Genomic DNA, 22,228 nt, shown 5'->3' on the forward strand with positions numbered 1-22,228 from the left:
TATATATTGCAGGTGTGCCTCATACAGAAGGGCTGCACCTGACATTGGTATTTCACACACAAAAGTGGTGTCTAGGTCATTCTCGGTGTTTCAAATAATCCAGATGGAGTTGTTCTTAATTTGACCCCATATTCTTTATACCATGTCTGATTTCATCTATGGTCTAGACCTGTGGAAACAAGAGCAATGCTTGTGTTGAGTGCTCTCATCTGGGTAACACCAGTCAGTTGTGTGTGATCTTGAAAGCCCATTTATGTCCTCACTGTACACAGAGTGATGTCACATGTAGGAAGTGCAATTGCACATTTGGTTGGTGTTCTTATGATCGTTAGAAATGCTGAAGCATGGACTGGATGAAGAATGCTGTTAATGACTCATTGTGTTCTTTCTGCCTGTGTACATGATTTTCTAGGAGAAGTTGGATAAATGTCTCTGTCCCCACCGTTAGGTAGTTTCAATCTAAAATTAATTCACATTAATTGTTTATATTTTTCAAAAGCATTCATGTACAATATTGCTAAATTCTAGGATGTTGTTGTCTGTTGGCTCTTTTACAGTGTGATTCAAGTGAGAATAATACAGATTTTGGTTGTTGTCCATAGGTGTTTACTCTGTTATGGATTGCTGACTGGATGGTGCACCACTTCTGGAAAAAGGGAAAGGATCCTGACAGTTTTTCTATCCCTTATCTTACTGCACTGGGAGATCTGCTTGGAACTGCCTTATTGGCTGTAGGTTTTCATTTTCTGTGGCTCATAGGTGACAGAGATGGTGATGTTGGAGACTAATTATTTCAATGGATGTAATGACTTTTCCTGAAGTACTGAGACAAGCAATCATTCCACTTGATGGTCCTCAAAATGGTTGTTCCATTTGGTCTAAGTAAATCAAGTTGACACAGATACAAAACAGCCTTAATCATTTTGGTTTGGATTGGTAAAAAAGAATGGATCTAGGAGGAGATTTGAGACCGTTAGACTGAAAACAAGGTGGATGGCTGCTAGTCAAAAGCATTTGAGTAGACACAGTGAAGGACACATCAATCCTTTATCAAGTTCTACATTTTTAAAAGATATGGTCTTTTAAAAGAACTGTTTCTTATCTGTTAGTGCAAACCAGAACAATTTCTTAATTTCTCATTCAGTGGTGACAAAGAAGAGGGTAAAAAACAATCAGTGGCTTACCATGTTTTTCTTCCCTAATACAAAGTGGGTACGTGCTTTCATCTTCCCACTGAAGTGAATAGGAAACCTCAGATGAGTTCTCTTTCATAGACCTGATTAGCTGGTACGTTCTTACCTTGCAGTTTCAGTGCTGTAACTCTGACCACTGCAGACTTGATATCAGTAATAACTGTTAGAGTGATTTGTACCCTGTTTTGTCATAAGCTTCATGTATGCTAATAGAATTATCATCATTTATAAAATCAGACACTTGAAAAGTGTCTGCAGGACTGAGCCCTTTTTCTTTCTGCTAAAAAACACAACCTAATTATTTTACTGATGTAATTTATTAGAAGAGTGTAGTGAAGAGAGAGAACGTGAGACTGACCTGATCAATAATAACGGATGCATTATTAAAACTCCTTGTGCCGGAAAGTGTCTTTTCATTTAGTAACTGAAAAAAATGTTGAACTAACTGATATTAATTAACAGTGTTGTGACGGCCAGTGTCCTGACTTGAAGGAAGTATTTGGAGGTGTTGATTCAAACACAAATGCTTATCCCTGACTAAAACTTGGGGTATAAAAGATTATGTTGCTATTTTAGGTACTTAGGAAGTTACATAAACCTTTGAAATTCCAGAGCTGTCTACGTCATCCCCTTCCAAATGCTTCCAAACCTCCATTCTTGCAAAGAGGATTTCTGCTTTCAAGCTCTAGAAGTAATATTGTTCATAAGGAATGACTGCTTCTGAATGATTTCTCTTATTTCTATACCACAGTATTTCAAATAATGCATTGATCACGAAGACTCTGGTTACCACTTAGAAAAAAAATACACTAATTGCTCTGGTTTATAATCTACTGGAAATTCCTCATGGCATGTGTTTTTTAAAGACTACAGCATACATCATAAATGCATAATTACATAACTCAGATTTTAAATGTTATGATCAAAAGTTTTTAATTTTGAGAATTAAATTAGACAACTAAATCCACATATGAGTGTAAGTTGTAAATCTGTAAACATTAGTCCCGCAATTTATGGATATAAATTGTCCCTTTTAATTTGATGGACCTACTCAGATGCATTAACTTAATTAAATGCATAAGCGGTAACGGGGCTTCTATAGATGTTGGTCACCTTAAACTCTGTGGAAATTGGAAGTGTAACTCTGAAAATTAAACCAGCTATTCAGTGCCTAGGCATGGGTTTAGATGCCTGACTTAGCACTCTCATTTAGAATTTTTATTTGAGCTTTTTCTTTGAGCTAAATGACGTAGTTGTTTGAACGAATCATATGTATTATGTCTTTTATTATGTGAAAGACGAAATCTTTCTAACTTCAAGTTCTCTGACTTCTCTTAGTTTCTATTAATGTTATTTAAATTAGTTGTATGTAGCATTGCAGGAAATACTATTAAATTGTTTAAAATGGACTAGAAGTTACTTTCTGTTTTTTTACTTATCTGTTCATTTTCATTCATGGCTGTTTGCTTTTGGTACAGACTTGGATGCAGGATTTTTTTATTCTGATAGAACTGCCATCTGAATTAACTAAATAAGTATTTCAAATGCTTTTCTCATCAGAGCTACTGGATTTTAAAGCCCTTTTAAAACAAATTGCAAGATTCTTGAAAATTAAAATTTCTTGAGGCACTTGTGATCTGTGCTTATATGGTGCATGAGGGCACCGTGGTGTTTGGCCATGGCAGGATCCTTACTGTGTTCAATATTTTCAGTAAATAAGCAGTAAATAACAGTAAATTAGCAACAGCTAGTGTTAGAGCCTGCTGACAAAAGGGTGAGTGATTGGACTGCAGAATTGGGAAAGAAATGTCAAATGGGACAAATTCAGTGAACTTCGAAAGGCAGAAATACACATCTGGGCAAGGAATAAATAATCTATGATGTGGAAAGCTTTTGATTCCTATGTGGAAGAGGCATCTAAAAAACATGCAGTTTTGCTTGCTCTTCTGCACAATATTATGAAGGACAAAAACCCTTATGACCAAGTTTTGGAGGGTGTATTACCCCATTGCACAATGATAACCTGGGAGAAGGCACAAAAAAGTTGTTGTATCCAAGAGAATATGTCATCTGCTCAAAGACTGTACTCCCTTAGACCAATTGTATCTCTGGTCAAGTCAACATTGCTACTAACCACTAACTTGATTTTTGTGCTTATCCTAGTAGGAGTCAGTTTCTTTTCTGCAAATGTGTAAGAAACGTTAGGAACATTCTGTTAAAGACAGGATAACAAGTCCCTTTTGTACCATTTAGAGCACTCAACTGAAAGGTATATCCTGAGATGTTACTCTGTATCTTATCAAAACAGCTGTATTTTATAATCTTGCTGATAAAATGATCACTCTTTATACTCAAATGAATTAAATATTTTCCTCCCTTCTCCCTGAAGAATATTCTTTCCTACCTCCCTTAGTATTTTTTCTAGCCTATTTAGGGCTATGATTGATTCACATCTATTTCATTTTTATGTCAGCATGTAGATTTTCTTTATTTTGCTCTTATTCATATTTCATGTTTATTCACCTCATTTAAGCTGCAATTCCTCTTAAAGCTCCTCCTGCAACTTCTTGTACCATTTCCACTCTTCTGATGAGATAGAACAGCCAGAAACTCCAGTTGCTTTGCCTTTATGAGCTACTGTCTGTTACCTGATGCTGAGTAATAGCTGGAGTGCTCCTATGGAGTGGCCATTCTCGCTGTCTACTTTTCTTTTCTTTGCTTCGGAAATATCCATACGGTAAACAGAAGTAAGGGCAAGTTCTCTGAAATAGGCATTGTTTGGCATTTTGAAGAATTCTGTGACCATCTCAACTGTTCTATGAGTGTGCTTGACAGGGGAGAATTTCATTTCTTAAACTACAACTAAACACATCTTTGAAATTTGGAGTCAGAAGCATTTTATACCGTATTATTTTTTTTTTTAATTTTCTTTTTCTGTGTAGTGCTTTGAAATGATCTCTCCCACCCGGTGAGTTACTGAATTACTCCAGCTTTATTTTAGAGTAGCCAGGATCATTCCACAGCCTTATTATGCTGTTGGATGCAGGGGAGGGTGTTTCTTTTAACCCATTTAGATCAACATTTTGAGTTTTTCAGCATCACTATACATCTTCCATTAATCTGAGAGGTTTAAATTTGTGATCTCCTCTTTCACTCCAGTGTTTAATGCATTAATTTCTCTGGGGCTTTTAGAACGTTGATGATGAAAAACTGGTGAGCAGCAAATTGATTGCAATTCTTTTTACGATTTGCCAACTAAATTAGACTTTTCTTATACAAAGATTAAAATGGCATGAGGATTAAGGCCTTACAAATGCAGTCTAGTTTGAAGAATCAGGCCTCAAAATAAGGCCTATGATCTTTTTAATGGATTTGCTATTTGACTTCAGTTTTGAGCATCATGCGAGTAATGCAGAATACAAACATTAGGAAGCACTAGTGAAATAGAGTGTTTGAGATTCATTATTATAGTAACATTGCTATTGTAAAGTGGGTAGTCTCTTTAGAAAAGCAAAAAATAGCAATAGAATATGCTAATTAAATTACAAACTACTAAGAGAAGAGCACAATGATGCTCAAAAGCACTGCTGAAGGTACCAGAAGTCTCCAGTAGGATTTCTCTTTTCTTTTTGGCTAGGTGGTTCTGTGATACAACACGTTGTTTTAACTGTGATCTCTAATCCATTCCTAACCAAGTCAGTCTATTCCTCTGTCGTCTTTTGGATCATCGTTTTCCCATATGTACTGTACATCAGCTTTCAGTATATGAAGGCTGGTGGAAATAACGAGTAGAGGCGTGTTTTATCATTAAAGCATCATTCTCATATTCACAACAGAAAGTGTTTGCGTTGAATTCAATGCAAATTTGATCATGTCATGCAAGATACTCTAGGAAATCCTGGATTAACAGATGACGAGTAATACATGATTAAAGCGGAGAACCAAAATGTTTAATAAGTATGCAAAATTACCATATTTTCTGTGGGTACTTAAGAGCAGTAGTGTATCTCTTAGTCACTCAGCACTGTCAGGCTTAGAGGACAGTGAGTTTCTCAAGTGGAAATAAAGCTGTACCCCCCATTCTGAATGGGCTTTACTTTCTCTGCAGTTAAAAATTTAATTTGATTTCAGCCCTGCTAGTTGTTAATATAATATGCAGGAGAGTTCATCGTATGCTCTATTTACACTTCTATTTCTCAGTGCTAACCATACTTGAAACTTGCTTCTTCCTTCATTTAACCAGGCTGTTAATGTGATTGAACATTCTTCAGATCGCTCTTTCGAGGGTTTGTTCCCTCCACAAGACTTGATAAAAGTCTTGACAGGCCCAGGAAGTGCTTTCCTTCAATAATTCTACATTTTTTTTACCAGTGAAGCAGATTACTGAATGAATTATTTGGTAGACATCTTTGGGAATAACTGACTCCTTAGTAGTGCCTTGAAATTTAATATCTACAAGTTCTCTGATCTACATGACAAGTTTTACTGTGAACAAGGACTAGGAAAGATTTGTCAGTTTACTCATATTTTCTGGTGTCTCCTGGTTCTGAATAATGAAGTTGTTGCCGTGTTCTGGCTGAAGTAGAACAGCATTCTAGTAATACTGACGTTCTAAATGGTTTTCCAAAAATCATGATCAATAACACTTGTACAAAATCAATTTATAGTTGGAAAGCAATCATCCAGAAGGCTGCTCTCCTGAGAATCCTCTTGCTATGGCTGCCTTTACATCATGCATAGCTGTATTTTCCAATTTCATTTTGAAGCAAGTGTTTGTCCCTGTGTTGACACAACCAATTTTTTTTCTCTCTCTTACAGTATCCAAAGTTGTGGAGTAATGTTAAATGTTTCATTTCAACCGTTCTGAGTACTGAGCCAATTTTTACTCAGCAAAGTTTTACTAAGTGAAAATACAGACATGTCCTATTAATTCTAGTTCTAGAGAGATGGATGGTAGCTTTCACTTAGAATAGAAGTCTATCTCTGGAATTTGTTGATTTTTTCCAAAATAGAAGTTAGCTCTTTGAACTTGACCACATTAATGATCTGAGGACAACTCAGGTACCAAGATTATCTGAATTCATGTACAAAAGGGTAGATGATTTGGAGATGCAAGTCAACTGTATTTATCTAATGTTTAAAGAACAGCTGATCACTCTTCCCTCTGTTTCCCATTTGAGATCTCAATTAGTTAGTCTCTTAATGCTTTGAAATTGCTTTTTTGCACTACTGGTGCTGTGGAAACTATGGTCCTCCTCTGGAGCAAAGACATTGAGGCCTTTGAAAGCGAGCAAACAAAACCCTGCCAAAAAGCCCTGCATGCCATTTATACAAAATGAAAGATTTAAAATGCTGTGAATTCAGATACTGAAAGACACTCATTCCTAGGTTTGATTTCCAGCTGGCCTTTGCTCATAGTTGAAAGCTGATTAAATTTTTGAAGACTTTTTATAAATCACTGTAAGCCAATCATGCCAAAAAACATGAAACCTGGCTCAGTGAGATGCCATGTCTGGTTATGCACTATGTGCATGAGACTGAAATGATCGGTGACTATGTTAGCCTTTTAGGGAGAACTAACTTCCTTGCTTAGAGCAAAGCCTGGCTGTAGAATCTTGGCATGAAACTGAATATGGCACTAGATAGGACTGGCACTATACTCAATATGCAGTACTTCACCACTGTCAGCCCCATGGCTGGAAGAGCAGTCACCCAGACAACCGCTGTGGTCATGGTATGGTTTATACTGATGGCAAGGTAAGACTTTTTGCAGAAAATTGGGAAGTAAAAAATGTCTGCACAACAATTTGTCCAACCCTTCCCTCTGCTCCACTCTGGGTGTCTCAACCATCTGCTCCCTTTCTCCTTTACCTTGCTGGAATGGGGCAGCATGCATATTGTGCTGCACTCCCTGTTCTCAATTCTTTCTGGAAACACGGGAAGATGCAGAAAGGTCCATTGGCTCAGAGGGAGTCCAGTTCCACTGGTACAAAAAACGTTAAACATTTATTAAGGCATGTAAATATTTTAAAGTCCTTCTGACGAGATTATTGCATTACATAAACGTTTAATAGATAGAGAACCTGCACTTAAAGCTCTGATTAATGCAAACACCACTGGAAATGATAAATGGTGGAATCTGGTAAATGGTGGAATGGAGGAATTCATTCCTCTGGAATGGAAAACCTCTGGAATATGTATAGCTTTCAGAACAGCACTAAGAGAGACAAGCTTGAATGTCTGCAGCACTCCTTACCAGAAACAAAATAATGTCCTTTTCCCCTAAGATGTCTCTCACAACATGTATTCATTTGTCAAACATCGTTAAGTGCTCACCTTTACGACTGGTAATTCTCATTCAGCAGCATTGCACCCCTTTTGTGGCAGACGACCAAACTGAGGTGTTCAGCACCGAATTAAACAGGAGCCAGCAGTGTGCCCTGGCAGCCCAAAGGGCCAATGCCTTGGGGTGCCCCAGGCCCAGCACTGCCACCGGGCAGGGGGAAGGGTTGTCCAGCAGTGCACTGTGTGGCCTCACCTGAGCACTGGGTGCAGGTTTGGGGCTACAATACATGGACATAAAGCTATTAGAGAGCATCCAAAGAAGGGCTGCAACAGTGGTGAAGGGTCTGGAGGGAAGATGTGAGGAGTGGCCGAGGGCCCTGGCTCTGAGAGCAGAGGCGCTGAGGGGAGGCCTCATGGCGGCTGCAGCTCCTCACAGGGAGCGGAGGGGCAGCGCTGAGCTCTGCTCTGTGTGACAGCGACAGGGCCCGAGGGAACGGCATGGAGCTGTGTCAGGGGAGGGGCAGCTGGGGGTGAGGGACAGGGTCTGCACCAGAGGGCGGTGGGCATGGAACAGAATGCCCAGGGCTGTGGGCACGGCCCCGAGTGCCGGAGTTCGGGAAGCTTTGGACATCACTCTTAGACACAGGGTTTGGCTTTTGGGTGGTGCTGTGTGGAGCCAGGGGTTGGACTCCATGATCCTTGTGGGTTCCTTCCAACTCGGGATTTTCTGTGATTCTGTGCTATAAAACCTTTCAAGTTTGGGACAAAAAAAAAAAAAAAAAAAAAAAAAAAAAAAAAGAGGCAGCCATGTTTGCTCTGCATAGCAGACTCTGATGGTCATTTGTTAAAAATAAACCACTGAGTGGCAGAGGGCCGGGATGCACATCCTTTGGGATGCTTCTCCCCTGCCTGGTAGCCTCCAAAGAGAAGGGAAGCACCAGGCAACACAGCACAGCAACATTCAGTTTACGTCTGTCCTGAGGTGCATCCAGGTCTCTTCAGTAAGATCTCTGGTTCAGAAGGAAACCATCAGCCCTTACTGCCATCCCTTAGCTAATTATCCCGAGGCTCTCTTGGATCAAAGGCAAATGTGTTCCTATTGGCCTCAGGTGGAGCCTCTGCCATTCCAAACGGAGCACACAGTGTCTTAAACCTGAAATCAGGAGATCATTTCAGGAGTGCTGACCTGAGGGCTTTCCACCTGACATCTTTACACTGGAGAAAAACGAAGCTGGAATCCCAACGCTGCAAACAAAGCGTGCAACTCCACATTGAGAAACTGAGGGAGCCTGCCTGCCATCACCCGGCTGTGTTTCCCAGCATGGGGGGAAGCGCTCATTCATGTTCTGTGTGGGTCATCTGTAGCTTTATATCCACCTCCTGCCAAAGGCTGGCCAGGCAGCCCGAGCCACGCTGCCATAAGCCAAGCAGCATTGCTTGCTGTGCTGTAATTGGAATGTTTTTCTTTCATTTAATTCTGTGTGTCTCGTAATGAAACTCCCAGGACTTTCTGCAGAGATTTTGCATCTTCAATTTCCTCCTGTTCCTTTTCCATGTTTACACAGAGTTATTTCTCATCTGAATTTCCCTAAGCTGTCCCTCCTGCACCATTGACTTTGAGGTCTTTTTCCATAAAAAATAATTGAGGAGTTAATTTCTGAAATTTTCCTAACGTGAAAGAGGGAGGCTTAAAAGCATCTGTTGGAGGAGTGATACATATTGCACATAAAATCTCACTGCGTACACAGCAGTAACATTTTTATGATAAAATAACATCATCCATTAAGACACAACAGCAAAACTGTTACGTCCTTCCATATTACTGAAGGAAATACTCTTAATAAATCCCGTATAGCTCCAAACCCAGGAAGGAAGGGAGTAGGACAGGGACACCCACAGCAATATCAGGCTGCTCAGAGCCCCTCCAGCCTGACCTCGGATGGATCATGGAATGGAACTATTGTCTCTATTAATTCCCATGACGAAGCCTCCTTACTAAGCCCTGAGACTGTGCCGGGCCCATCAGTGCTATGAGGGGAGCAGCCCACTGCAGCCCGGCCATGCAGCATAGGAGAAAGCACGGTTGGGCATCACTTCAGTAGGGAAATTAAAGTTGGTTATTCTCTTTCTTTTATGAAAAAAAGGTTGAGGGAACTGGGCTTGTTTAGCTTGGAGAAGAGAAGGCTCCTTGGAGACCTCATTGTTGCCTTTCAATACTTGAAGGGAGTATATAAACAGGAGTGTGAACGGCCATTTACAAGGATGGATAGTGATAGGACAAGGGGGAATGGTTTTAAACTGAGACAGAGGAGGTTTAGGTTGGAAATTAGGAGGAAGTTTTTCACACAGAGGGTAGTGACGCACTGGAACAGGTTGCCCAAGGAGGCTGTGGATGCCCCATCCCTGGAGGCATTCAAGGCCAGGCTGGATGTGGCTGTGGGCAGCCTGGTCTGGTGGTTGGCAACCCTGCACATCGCAGGGGGTTGAGACTTGATGATCATTTTGGTCCTTTTCAAAGCAGGCCATTCTATGATTCTATGATTCTTTCTACAGACTTCGTTTCTAAAACCTGGTCTGCATGCAGTTAGGGGAGCTGGCTGTAGGATCTGCTGTCCTTTAGGCAGAATGAAACTAGAATGTATTTTTTCAAAAGTTTCAAGCTTTGACAAAGCTGAAAAAGTGCAGCCAGAAAGGCGAGCTATTTCTGTGTGCCACCGGGAGCTTTGTGTGCAGTTCTGTGCAGTGCAGCAGCGAGAACAGCCCTACGCATAGCTCTGGGAAGCAGATGCTCCAGTTTCCATTCTGCCGCTTCATTTTTTTTTTCTCTTTTCCTCCTTGTTTCCGTGATTCTAGTTTTAAAATTACAGTAGAATTAAAGGAAATGCTTTTTCATCCAGGTGAAATGTTGGGAAGTGATGGCAGAGCTCATGCCCACGCAGCGCCCAGTACAACTGCAGGGGTTGAGCAGGACCTGGCTGTCCCCTTGCATCCCTCCAGGCTCCGTGGCCACCCCCTGTGCCAGCTCTACTGTCCTGGGGCAGCAGCAGGCATCCATCCCTGTGATGGGAGTATTGCAGGGGCTGTGGATGGTGGCAGCTTCCTTAGCCCCGTGCACTGACAAAACAGGGTTGGGTTGCTTTGAAGCATGTGTGATCGCTGCCGAATTGCTGGGGGAGGCAGAGCAGTCAACATGGTGGCTGAGCCAGGCTGAGCATTCATGTCGTTCTAGACCTCCTTAATGACCTCCCTTGGATTGAGACCATAGATGGAACCGAATGAGCGGTGTTCGGCAGTATGAAGGTGGTTGTACTCGGAAAGGCTGTGTGCTCAGGAAGCCACGCTCCACATCTGCTTGTTACTTAGGACGTGTGGGAGGCTTAGTGGTGGAAATGGGCTTGGTCTCCAAAGACGGATGATGCCCATTGCGTGCCATGGCACCTACTCAGCAGATTTCATATTTTCAGTTTAACACTCTGCCCCCATTGCGAATAACAAAGCTCGTGGTGTACCTTGTGAAGTGCAGAGCCTGCAGGTCTGTTTGCCGTGGGCTGTGCTGCACCCAGAATATGGCATCCTGTTTTAGGGCTGTCCTGATTCAAGGGGTATGCTGAATTGCTGGAGAGGGCCTAGTGATGGGCTGTGATGTTCAGAGGCATAAGGCATATAACCTACAAGGAGAAAGGTGGGTATCTGGCCTGGTTTAGTTTGGTGGTGGTATGGTGAACTGGGAACCTAATGGCAGCCTACTTGATGGGGACTTCTGCTACTGATAGAGAATGGATGCAGATTAAAGGCTGAGTCTCAGAGTGACTTGGAAAACATCTCTGCTGGGCAGATAGTACAGCACTACAACAGGGCACCCAGGGAAGCCCATGAGCCCTCTATCCCTGAAGGCACCTTGGCTAGTCAGACCTGGACGACTTTTGGTGACCTTGAGCAGCAGACCCAGATGAACACCACGTGCTCTTCCAACAACACAGCCCCACAGTGAGCAGCTATTTCCTTAATGTAGGCTTTTCCTAAATACTAATTGGTTCTGATTTCCTCACACAAGTTTGTGTTCAAGACTGCGTGCTGCAGTCTTAAATCAACAGCCCTCATCATTGTTGGCCAGGAACTTGGGGAGGAGGGGATGCTGGTAGATGATGTTAGCGTTCCTGCTCCAAAGCAATAGACAATTTTGAGTCTTCTGCTGGTCCTACCACAATAATCCTTTGTGAGAAAGCAAAGACTTGTGAACAAAATCCCAGCCTTTAGAGCACGAGTCAGAAATAAAGAACACAGAGAGGAATTTTCTTTCTTCAATTTAATTGAAGTTACTTAGAAAAATAATCAGGCTTGAATGGCTTTTTAAGGAAAGATTCATGAGCAGTTCACACTTGTGTTGGCAATGTATAATTTAGCTTTTTTCTTTATTAACAGTATATTTAGGTATGAGGAGATACTTTTCTACAACAAGCCTTCTACTGCATACAAATAGGTAAAAAAAAAAAAAATCCAACCCCACATTGATGTTAAATTATTCGTACACATTGTATTGTGCATGCATGTAAGAAAATAACACTCTCTGTAACAAGAGTAATAGTAAGGACAGTCCCTTTTTTTACCTGAAAAGTGCAGCAGACTACAGTGAAACCCTAAGACATCTGGGGTTAATTTCTAAAAGCACTTCAGCTCGTGAATTAGTTCACTTGTCTTATGCAGCGCATGGTTCAGGCAGTTTGCAAGTTTCTGTGACAATGGGCATGGTATATGAAGAGGCTGAAGGATGGGAGAAGTCAGGTTTGGGGAACCCCATGTCCTGGAGCCACCGCTGTGTTTGGATGGGCTGAACTCAGGTGGGCTCCAGGTTAAGGTGTTCGGGGTGAGCGGTGCTGTGGGATGGCTCCTCCTTGGCCCAGGCTCTGAGGGTGCTGGTGGCAGATGTGGGACTGTCCCCGCTGGTTCCTCTCTCTGTTCACCATTGCTTGACCGTAACTGATCATAGAATCATGGAATCGTTAAGGTTGGAAAAGACCTCTAAGATCACCTAATCCAACCGCCAACCCACCCTCATCATGCCCACTGACCAGGTCCCTCAGTGCCACATCCATACGGTTCCTGAGTACCTCCAGGGATGGTGACTCCACTCTTTCCCTGGGCAGTACGTCCTTCCAAAACAGCATCTCCCCAGCTGGTCCTTGGGACCTCCTGCACACATTTGTGGTTTGAATTTTGCCCTATCATTTCCTGGGACCAGCTGTGGCCACAGCAAAAGCGAGCTCCAGAAGGAGGTGGCACTCAGGAGCAGATCAGACCCTCCGCTCCTCCAGATGGGAGACCCAGTGAACATAGGGGGTGAAAGCAGCCCAGTGCCAGGCTCTTCTCTGTAGGAGGTGGCCGCCATCTCACTGTGACAAGGAAGTATAGCCCTGAGCTTCCTCCTATGTGGGGGCAGGGGAAAGAGATTGTTTTTGGCTCAGTCAGAACAGCACACCCAGTAGTCTGAAAAAAACCTACCCAAGCAAAATTTGTTAACATTTATGGTCCTCCTTTGACCTGCTGAGGGCTTTGTGTTCAGCAGGCAGGATGCGGTCATATCCAGCGCGCCAGCTCGTCATCTAAATAGGAATCTCTGACCAACTCAGAGCACCCCAGAACAGGTCTACCACGTTACGTCGACAGATTGTAGCAGTTTGGGATTGGGGTTTTCAAAAAGCATGAGGTTTTTAAGTACCTCTCCTGGCTGCGCAGAGGCCATTTCAGGGCCCGGAACCCAGCGGAGGGCTCTGTGGGGCGACCAAGGCCAGCTCCAACAGCGGCAGCCCTCAGAGCTCCTGAATGGGCCTCTTCACCTGCAGATTTCAGAGCTGCCAGATGGGGTAGTTTCCTCTGTGTCTCCAAAGCGGTGAATGCTAAAGAGAATATTTAAGTACGTATCAAAACACAGTGCTGAGAGCAAAGCAAGTATGATATGGAGGAGGAGAGCACGTCCTGTTTATAACACATTTACTTTCTAAAGTAACTTTTTTTCCTAAATGAAAAAAAACTGAAATCATATGCTGTTGAAATGGAGTAGCTGACAACTAAGAAAATGGGACAAAAATATTCGCGGCCTTGGGTACAACACCAAACAAGCACACAGATCGCTTGCAGGATATATGGGGGGAAGGAGAATCTACCCTCGGACAGATCTATTACTATTTTTAACAAACACAGACCCACTGAACTACAGCCAAAAGAAAGACAGGGCACACTGCGACAGGCACTTGCAACAGCTCCACGTACTCAGAAAGAGACAAAACTGCTTTCAAGTGAAGCGCTGCTCAGCGATCAGAAAGCACTCAGGAATTCAGAGCTGTCGGATCCAGCAGCCAGCGCTTCACTGGCCATTCATAGTAATGAGGTTATAAACAGGAGCCGGGCTACAAAAACTGTCTGCTGCAGGGTGAGTGGGAGATTCTTTTGGAGGGCATGATAAACATGGCCTGAAGTCCGGGTAAGAGCAAGCACAATTGCAAAAGGAGTTCAGCTGCTGTTTGCTGTGTTCATTCATTCATCACTGAGATCCACTCATCGACTTGTTTTTGCAAAATCAGACAGACCTGTGTCACTTCTTTAACCACGTGGTGTCCCGGGGGCTGTGTAACTCAGCAGCCATCATCAGCTGCTGCGCACTGAGCCTGCCAGGCTCTGGCTCCAGCTGAGTTCACCTAAATCTGCTTTTCTTTTTGGAAGTGTTGGGTTTGATTAAAAAAGACAGACATGCAGACAGTGCAAACCCCCTCTGGAACAAACAACCTTAGAACAGATTTTAGGTTCGCACAAATGTCTCGACTAAAGCCTGTGCCAGTCGCTTCTCTTTTGTTCCCTGAATAAAACCCCATGCGAACAAAGCCTTGCAAAATCCAACCTGCCCCTTGCCTTTTGGAGAGCTGTAGTTTGCCTGGTGGTGTGAACAAGGGCTGCAGCCCTGAGGACCAAGCAGCACGCTGCTGGCCCATGTCGCTGGAAGAAAGCCTCTGCTTCCTGCTCCGAACACCTGTTGTGGGATCCCAGCCCTGCTCCTACTGCCCTCAGAGCCACACATCTCATTGGCATTGCATTAAATCAAGCAAAACAACCACCACAGAGATGTTTACCTTAGATAACGCCATGTTCTAACACTAGACCTGATTAGATGAAATATTGACCGGCGGGAAACTAGAAACATTCCTGTCAATTCATCCCTGTCACATTCAGTGACAGCTGAAAAAAGAAGATTCCCCTTTCCCCCATAGGAAAAAGCCATGAAAGCAGCATGTCGGAAGCTTGGAGACCTCATTTATTGCCCTGCATGCTTAGAGATCAACGCAAAGATGACTTTCTGATTTTTTAAATAACATGCCCGCATCGTTTCTAGATCATCACTGGTGGTTCCTGAGCATGTTAGCCAACTCTAGTTGCCCATCTTAAGATCAAGGAGGAGGCACGACTTCTAGAGGCTGGAGCTCCCTAAATCCCCCATCTTGGATGTGAATTAAGTGAACGCCAGTTGCTTTGGGCATTCAAATATCCTCATGGTCACATTCAAAGTGCAGAGTTTTCAGATGGAGCCATCTGCAAACCCGCATTCATTTGGGTGGGCAGCCTTCAAACTATGAGACAATGGGACTCATCATATTCTTGATAGAACCATTAAGTCCAGATTTTCTTTAAAAAAGCTCACGGTTTCTCTTCCTAAGGACTACATTCATATTTCTTGTCATCAGGGGTTTAGAGATCAGTTTAGAGATCACGTATCTATGAAAATCGGTTTTATTTTTCCCTTTCAGGGCAAGAAAGACAGCTTTATAGTATGTTTAAGTGCAGTATCACTTTCTAAAGTCATTATTTCCATAATTATTCTCAAGGTGTGTGGTATCAAGAACCACTCCTGTATTTACCTGCATGAAAGGCTAACGGAAGAATATTATTATCCAGAGAAAAGCTCAACCGAAGAAAGAATAAAACCCAATTCCTTTTGTCCAAATGTTATCCTACCTCTGTTGCTACAGTAAAACCTCCCAAGAGACCATGTTTTAAATAAGTATAAATAATATTAATTAGAATTTGAGGAAAGCAAGATCAGTGAGATTCACCAGAACACGATTAATGTTTTTTTCAACAGTGTAGCAGTATTATTCATTTCTATGGCTAGATCGTCACAATCCTGTTACCCTGCAAAGAGAGCTGTCCTTTCTTACAGTTGATTTAAATAATTTTGACTGTGCTGCTCGCAGCATCATTCAAAGAAAAAAAAAATTATTAATTTACAAAATAACCCACTCTCCATATTTATTATGACAAATAAAAATCTTAAATAAAACAGGCTTTCTCTCCCCTCTCTCCCCCCAACCCATCCCTCATTCCAATTTCAGGTAGCTTGGCACTGAGTAATTGAACATTAAAAAATCAAGTTTGTAGACTTCATACAGCTGCGTTTGGTGCTCCGAGCTGATGTTCTGGAAGAACTCTGTGGTCATTTCATCAGTAGTTCTCGTTGACTTTGCATAGGTGGGGAACTTCAGGTAGTTGCCGACTCCTGCAAGCTGGAGAATGTAATTCGAATCCTCTTCGAGCGTTTCGTATTTTCCTATGAGGTCGTAGTGAATGTGGCAAGGGTGACAGAGGGAGTACACAGTCTGCCAGTGCTCGTTGAAGGGCTCTTCTCTTTGGGTGTGCGGGTCGATGAGATAGGCCACAAACTCTTCAAATTTCACGTCGTCGCCTTTACGCAGAGCTTCCTGGGTGGCGTTCTTCCTCTGGCGCCTCACGATTTTGGTGCCGTAGCGCTTGTGGAAGGAAGTGTTGTACTTCTGGGTGAACTTGTTCCTGTAGGCTGACACCAGTCTCTCAAAAGGCTCACGAACAAAGAGGAACTTCATGTAGTTTTTCAAGCGGTGGTTGATCTCTGGGATGCTGTACTGGTTGAGGGTCTTCAGGTTTGAAGACACGTGGGCTTCATTGGCCGGGATTTCCATTGGATCGCTGTATTTGCCTCTTCCCGTCAAAACCATCATGACTCTCTTCCAGTTTGTGCAGGCCACTTTAGGGACGTAGCAATAGATCATTTCGTGATCTTCATCCACAACCAGGTGTTTGAGATCGTTGGGTGTCAGCACACGGCGCTTCCTGCTCAAGACGCTGTTTGCTCGGCACGTGTCTGTCACTTGGTCTCGTCTGATCTGATGGAGAATGGCTGTGTTGGACAACTGCAAGGAAAGCACAGGAACCAGTAAGTCAAGCAGGTTGGAAACTTACTGCCTTTTTGCTTATTATACAATTCAGAGAGAAGTAGATTAGTGCCTGTAGAAACTTAAAAGAGTTCATTATGAGGCTGAGTAGAAATGTTCCTACATGAGGAGATAGAGGAGCCTTTTTTGCCTCCAAATTTCTTGACAAGAGCTGCTTAAATGCTGTTCACATTGCTCAGGGTTTTGCTTTGAAGCCAATGCAAAGGAGCACAGGTGCTTACACATCCTGGTGAAAAATGTCTTTAGACAAAACCTGAGATGTCATCACCGTGTTTCTGAGCCCTGAAAAACCAAACCCCAGTCCTCAATCCCTCCTCCTGCTACAGCAAGCATCCCCTGCCTGACTTCTTGCTGCTGAGATGGGATCGGAGTACACCAGATCTGGAAAGTTTGTCAAATGCAAACAGCGTGTGGTTTTGTTGCTGATATCTTCTTTTATGCTGGAGAGTAAATAATCTCAGCTTGTCTGTTGGCTATGACCTTGGCAAAAGACATGAAGCCAATGGAGACTCCTGCTGGTCCCTAGGGGGAACATTCACACAGACATCATTTCCTGAGGAGCAGAGAGAATATTAACCATAAATCTCCCTCTCTGCTGAAGACAGACTGACAGAAAGAAAGAGCACATGGCCTTCTAACACACACTGCACTATTTTCACCCACAGCCCTTTATTATTTTGTTAATAGCTCCCTAATTTTCTATTATTATTGCTACTGGATGCTTTGGAGAGGCTGTAATCTGTCTTCAGGGGAGCCCACAGGGCCCACTGGGCTGCTGCACAGCAGCCGCCACCAGCTACCACACTCTGTACAGCATGATTTTCTGCTGTAATGAACCCCCTGGGAAACAGGGACTGTTAGCCCAGGCAAAGGACAACGCTAATGCGGGGCTCCTACCTTTGGTTATTCAGAGCTGCCTGAGGTGTCCCAGCATGGGCCCATGTTTTGCTGCGCAGACTGCCCTTGCTGCTATAAATGCCTTTTTACATATTCTGAATGAATTTTATCACAGCAGCAGGGGAAAGGTCTGGTAATGGCATTTACATTTACTTAATACTGCTTACCTATGGATTTCAAAGAGCCTTATGCACAGTAATTAGTTTAGCCTCAAAGCCAAGTATTAAGGCAAGTATTGACCTTCCAGTCTGATAGGCAAAAGGTCTGAGATGACTTCTTGAACACTGACTCTTTCAAATGCATTCATCTAATGCCTTCTAGGCAGGTCAACATGAATCACAGGATCCTACAGTAAAGCAGCTGAGGCAGTGCATCTGCTGGGGGCAGGGGGTGGCCTCTGAGCAAGTATTAAGTCTTCCCCTCCCCCATATAATACCTTGGGCAAATGGCTCTACACCAGCTTGGGGCCCCATCTCTGCTTTCAATACCAGTATCCCAATTCATGTAAGGAAAAAGGTCAGCAAACAGGTTCAAAATGCAGTTTAGAGGCAAAAAACAACACACAACAAGATCCCCCAGAACACCTTAGTGACACAAAAATGGACCTAAGCCAAACGTAGGACATCTGAGCTTTGGAATGAAAGAAGATAGAACTGCTACTTTTACGGGCAGACCCTAAAAGCCCAGACTTCATCCACCCAAGGACAGCAAAAACTTTTCAACACTTCAGTAGCCAACACTCTCCTCCTCTCTGTGCTGCAGAGGGATGTTTTTGAGGCACAGGGCACACCAGAGGTGCCTCACATTTGCACAGGAGGATTTTTCCTTTTGGCCAGCACATATGTGTCTATCCTGGGACCTCTATATTTTTCACAGTGCCAACCACCACTTTTCTTGGATTCCTTGAGACCTTCCACATCTCATCTCTTTAGTCCCTTGTTCAGCAAAATGTTGGCTAATGGTTAAAACATGCAGTAGTCCAGTGATGCCTTCATTCAGCTTGGCTCAGCTTTTGTGCGTGTGTGGTATCCCCCTGAATGCCTTCCAGGTGCATTTCAAGGGCAGTTTTGTGTCGGAGTCCAAGAGAGAAGACCAGTGTGAAATGCACTTCATGTTTCCTAGGGAAATGACTGATCAGGAGTTTCCAAAGTAAGATGTTAGAAAGCAGTTGTCATGGACCACACAGATTTTTGGAGAAAATCCCCTTTTCATTAGGGAAAAAAAAAAAAATCACTATTTCAATCTATGCTATCCTCAGAGAGATACAGAACTAGCGGTCAGCTCTGCACTGGTTCGTTACCAGGGAATACTTTTCAAAGCACTAAACAAAACCCTATGTGAACACAGAGACTTACAAATTCTCTACAGACAGATGAAATGCCCCAATCTCTCTCCTCCCATAGATTATCTATCAACATAATATAGCACAGTACTACTGTTTGCCTCTGGTTTCAGTGTAAAAATAAGAGAAACCTGTAGATACCACTACATTACAATATGTTAATGCACTGTACTTGCTGGTCTTGGGATAAACACAGAATTAAGTGGATGAGATCCCACGACCTGTGTTAGATAGAAGGTCAGACTTGATAATCTAATGGTTGCTTCTGCCCCTAATCTGTGGATGAGTCCTCCTGGAGCTGTGCTTTGCTCCTGATTTCCTTCCAACATCAATAGGCTAAGCACTTCCTCTCCACCCATTAACATTAATGAGATTTTCAGGCATTCAGAATAAAGGGAAGAATGCAGCCTTACCATTTGCAATTGCAAATGAGCTTGTGCTGCATTGAATTCACTTAAGACAATGCTTGTGCATTTAGAAGTGGTACTTGCCTCCCACTGTTAACACAGAAGAAATATGATGAAATGGCTCCAAAGTGGTCAGCTGCATTCACTAAACATACAGCAGTGCCCTGAGGCCTGCTCTGCACCTGCTCAGGCCTGACTGGCAGCACACAATACTCAAATAGCAACGTAATGATGAAGAGATATTGCCCTCTTCTCATAAATTGCAGTACCACTTGGTATGGCGGCTGGATGAGGAACCATGCAGGAAACAGGGCTTTGAAAGCTCCACTTTATTATTTTTCCCAGACTTCATTGTGTTGTGAGGTGTAACGATCCCAGTCCTCCCACTGAAGGTGATAACCAACAGCCCTATTCTCACTGAGTATGTTCTCAGCTATTGAGGGGAAAACATCCCTCACAGATTTCAGAACGTAGAGACAAGAAAACCCAAGGGACAAGTATGTCGACCTCCATGGATGGCAAAGGACAAGTCAAACCCCTCGGGGTCATGGACGCTCTTCCCTCAGAGTTGTGGATTCAGCTGAGTCCTGACAGCCGGACGCTATCCATGATCCTTGCCGATCCCTCAGTTCAAGAAGTCACAGCAATGGCTTAAATCCACCCTGCTTTGGGAGAGGGCACCGTTCAGTGAGTGCCAGGTTCTCTGACAGCAGTGTGGGGGGTGGTGGGAGGGGCAGTGCCCTGCTGCCCTCCAACAGCTCAGCGTGGCCTTCAGCTGGGCCTTGAAGGGCTTGGGAAGGTGTCTGACAGAAGCAGCCACCCTGTCCTGAAAGGACTGACAGCAACTGAGTTAAGCAGGGAAGCAACACAAGCAGTGGGAGACTCCTAAGCTCAGCAGCACTTAAAAGACAAAAAAAGAAAAAAAAAAGCGGTCTGGTGACACTGACACCAAAAGCTTCTCACCTCCATCAGTCTCAAACTGACACAAAGGAAGAACACTCAGTCCAGCGTGCCCTGCAAGTGTGGGTGCCTCCTGCACAGCCTACGGGGAGCCCTGAGCGTGCCCTGGCAGCCCATCCCCAGTTCCAGCAGGAGGTGAGGCTGTGGCATTTGTCACCATTTAGGGCTGTCCCTCCACTGTGCACTAGAGAATAGGTTGCCAGAGAACACACCACACATATGTGTGCTGGCCTCCTGACAGCCTTCAGCCCCGGCACACAGAGGTTATTCCAGGTAAATCACAGTAATGAGAGGGGAGGTATTTCTTTCTGACTGCTTAGGCACAGCAGGCTAAAATAATCTTTAACGGCCTTTCCAAGCCAGACGGTCAAACAGCATGTTCAGATTTAAACACGGGACATTTTTAATTATTACTACTATTATTATTTTTAAGCTGAGCAGAGTAGCGTACTGCAGCTCAGGAGCACAGATCAACTGAATTCATGGAACTGCCTGCACTGAGACCACTTTTTGAATGGAAAAACAGGAACATCAATCCGTCACTCCAAAAATCCAACCCAAAAACCCAACACAGACTTTATTAAATCTAACCTCTCTGTATAAAATGAGCGTGCAATTGAAGTATCCCCTCACACTGCTACAAGGCGGGGGCTTATCTGTTCCCATTGCACTGCCTGCAGATGCAGGTTGTTGCCTGCTGTATGTTCGCAAATCATTGATGCTGGAAGTGCTAACATGACATTAGGCATGGCAGACTGAAGGGCAGAAGTATCTGAATCAGTTTAAAAAAGTGGATTAAAGAGGATAAATATTGTGACGGGGGCTTGCAGACACATGCCCTGCTCTATTGCCATTTCTTTCTCTTCAGTTTTGTATTAACAAAGCCTTTGCAGCTGCCTTTAGCTCCTCAGTTACATTCATGTTTGAGGTTTGACTTCCGTCCCGTGCTAGAACTATGCAAGTTGCTGGAACATTCCTGTTATCTGTCATTCAAGCAGCTACCAAAATTAAGAGCATCTCCACTGCACCGGGAGTTGTGCCTATCCAGCAGCACTGTTAGGCTTAGCATGAACCAAAGCTCATCTCCACCAACATCATAAGAGTTTTTATGTAGAAGGCGAGCAGAGCAGATCCATAATCCACTGAAAGCAAGACCTTAAAGTGGAAAGCGTCAGGCAGACCAAACTATAGGTGGCACTAACAGTCCTGCTTATGTGACATCTACAGTAACTAAGAATTCACTTGTCTGAAGGCTCTGAAACACTAACAGCTCTCCTTCCACCTGGCCATCAACCACACCGTCTGAATTTCAAGAGGTGCTTGGGATTTACTATGGAAAATATTTCTTGGTATTTATATTTTCCCAAATGTTTACAGGTGTTTTCATTTTTAGTATGATGCTACATATAAGCACATTTCCTATCTTGTTCTCACATAAAAAACATGAATGTGACTGTTGCAATCTTGATGCACTGCCTTGAAGCTACAAACATTTTAGACATTATTTTAGAGATTGGCTTTTAAAATTGAGTTCACAACTGCCATGCTCGGTAGACATGCATTCTTTCACCAAGTTCTATACATCTAGTTCAGTTATATGGTCTGAGTTTTTGGTGGTCCTGTGCAGAGCCAGGAGTTGGACTTTACAATCCTTACGAGTCCCTTCCAACTTGGGATATTCTATCACTCCATGATTCTAGATTGTTTTCTTAAGAACACTCATTGTTAGACAATAAATGGGAAGTAACCAGACTTCACACTTCATAGTCTGAACATGAACACTCCTAATAATTGACACGTAATTATTAATTAATCTTTATAGATTTATAGAGATGACAGAAAAGAATAGGCACGTGAATCGAGACAACAAACCTAAAACAATAAGCAAAT

The 22,228-nt window shown here is 43.2% G+C and overlaps 2 protein-coding genes across 4 annotated transcripts in view; one reads left to right on the forward strand and one right to left on the reverse strand.

The window, feature by feature from the left end:
* SLC41A2 (solute carrier family 41 member 2) overlaps nucleotides 1–2,602 on the forward strand; it is a 49,261-nt gene extending 46,659 nt beyond the window's left edge. For all 3 annotated transcript variants that reach the window (XM_046942916.1, NM_001031483.2, XM_015286032.4), the window contains one exon: nucleotides 603–2,602. In XM_046942916.1, the coding sequence (XP_046798872.1) occupies nucleotides 603–788 (186 nt within the window). In that variant the 3' untranslated portion in view covers nucleotides 789–2,602. The remainder of the gene's footprint in view (nucleotides 1–602) is intronic.
* A 9,167-nt stretch (nucleotides 2,603–11,769) lies between these two features.
* Nucleotides 11,770–22,228, reverse strand: part of CHST11 (carbohydrate sulfotransferase 11) — a 162,251-nt gene continuing 151,792 nt past the window's right edge. Inside the window, exon 3 of the mRNA XM_046944028.1 lies at nucleotides 11,770–16,690. Coding sequence (XP_046799984.1) covers nucleotides 15,842–16,690 — 849 coding nt within the window. The 3' untranslated portion in view covers nucleotides 11,770–15,841. The remainder of the gene's footprint in view (nucleotides 16,691–22,228) is intronic.

Source organism: Gallus gallus, chromosome 1 (assembly GCF_016699485.2).
Source record: "Gallus gallus isolate bGalGal1 chromosome 1, bGalGal1.mat.broiler.GRCg7b, whole genome shotgun sequence".
NCBI lineage: Eukaryota > Metazoa > Chordata > Aves > Galliformes > Phasianidae > Gallus > Gallus gallus.